The sequence below is a fragment of the Vollenhovia emeryi genome, unplaced genomic scaffold (assembly GCF_000949405.1).
Source record: "Vollenhovia emeryi isolate VEMERY1.0 unplaced genomic scaffold, V.emery_V1.0 DF947115.1, whole genome shotgun sequence".
Classification (NCBI taxonomy): Eukaryota; Metazoa; Arthropoda; class Insecta; order Hymenoptera; family Formicidae; genus Vollenhovia; species Vollenhovia emeryi.
This window is the reverse complement of record NW_011959251.1, coordinates 1-1,743: the sequence shown is the minus strand read 5'-3', so window position 1 is coordinate 1,743 and position 1,743 is coordinate 1. Positions and strand designations below refer to the sequence as shown.

The following is a 1,743-nucleotide window of genomic DNA, read 5'->3' as shown; positions in this document are numbered from 1 at the left end:
TACAATTAATAAAGTAGCATCTAATTCATACATGAAAAGACCAATTTGTTTTATATTTTCTGGACTAGGATCTCAGTGGTCTGGAATGAGTAAGTCTCTGTGTGTGTGTGCGTGCGCGTGTGCGTGTGTGTGTGTGTGTGTGTGTGTGTGGGAGGGGAAGAAAGGCGGGTGCGTGTGTGTCCATTAGAGGATTAAACAATTTTTATTAATATTTTTATTAAAATTTTCACAGGTCAAGCTTTAATGAAATTTCCAGTGTTTGCCAAGGCAGTCCACAAGTGTGATGTGGCTTTGAGACCTTATGGTATATTTCTTACAAATATTTTAACAAGTGCAAATGAGAGTACTTTCGACAATATCATTAATTTACTTTTAGCTCTCGTTGGTCTGCAGGTAAAAAAAAATTTTTTTTGTTTAATACATATATATATTTTATATATACAGGGTGATTTTCGCAACTCTGTTTACAACGCTCGTGAGAAGGTAGTAGAATGGATTGAGATGATCAGAAAAGTCCTGTACCATTTTGCCATTTACCATTATAATATACATATATCAAGCCCATGTTTATTGGAGGGGAATATGTTAATCTAAATAATTATCATTTATTTATTTACTTTGCGCGCCGTTCGTGCGTAGCCATTGCCGATTGCGGTAAACAACTTTCCGTGCGCCTGACAATATCGATCGCTGGGTGGTCATATCTTGTCACGCGCTCCATTTGGGCGGCCGGGCTAAGATGATGCCTTTTAAAAATTAGTTACTCGTTAACTATTGCGAAAATTGCAAAATTGTACAGGACTTTTCTGTTCATCTTGATCCGTTCTACCTTCTCATGAGCATTGTAAAAGGAGTTGTGAATCACCTTGTATATTTTTTAACATATACAATATTTCTGTCTGTGTATACATATACAAACACAATTAAAAATTACATAATAGCTAAATAATAATTATTATAAATTTTAACATATTTAATTCGATATTATTTAAATAAATTTTTAAAAAATAAACAATTAATAAAATTCATAAGGGTTTGATGTAAAATCAGATTTGAAGGAATAAAGGAGTAACAGCTCAGACAGAATATTAATGTCTAAATAATTTTAATTCTTTAATTTATTGTAAAAAATATTACCTCAGGGTAATATTGTATTATATTATCATGGTTTGAACCATACACCTCACTATTAGGCGGACGTCTCATCAATTTGATCACCGAAACATGTGGTTATATTCATAAAAAGTAAAAGTGAATAAAAGTTTACTTATTATCATTTAAATAAGATTTAGAAGCGGATTTAGAAGAAAAATCTCTTTTATATGTATGTTACAGATTGGAATGGTCGATCTTTTAACATCCATTGGTATCATTCCCGACTTCATAATCGGTCATTCCATTGGCGAATTACTCTGTGGATATGCCGATGGATGTTTGACAACTGAAGAAACAATTGTGTCGGCATATTTCATTGGTTTAGCACTTCTTGAATCGAAAATAATTAATGGTTCCATGGCTGAAATTAATATCAATCTTAAAACCTTGAAAGATATGCGTCCTTCGGACATTGATGTAGCTTGTTACAACGGCTCTTCTAATTTTATCGTGAGCGGACCAAAAGATTCAATAAAAGCATTTCTCACCAAATTACGGGTACATATTTAAACAATATAGTAAATATTATCTGTTTGTCTTTCTTAAATCATATAAATAATATTTCTGATATACTATGAATACTATTTG

General features: G+C 32.0%; 1 protein-coding gene across 1 annotated transcript; it reads left to right on the top strand.

Moving 5' to 3' along the window:
* The first annotated feature begins 6 nt into the window (after positions 1 to 6).
* LOC105558701 (fatty acid synthase-like) lies at positions 7 to 1,680 on the top strand. Its single transcript, XM_012006533.1, has 3 exons — positions 7 to 89; positions 233 to 393; positions 1,336 to 1,680. The coding sequence occupies exons 1-3, from the start codon at positions 32 to 34 to the stop codon at positions 1,663 to 1,665; spliced, it is 549 nt and encodes a 182-aa protein (XP_011861923.1). The 5' UTR covers positions 7 to 31; the 3' UTR covers positions 1,666 to 1,680.
* The last annotated feature ends 63 nt before the right edge of the window (positions 1,681 to 1,743 follow it).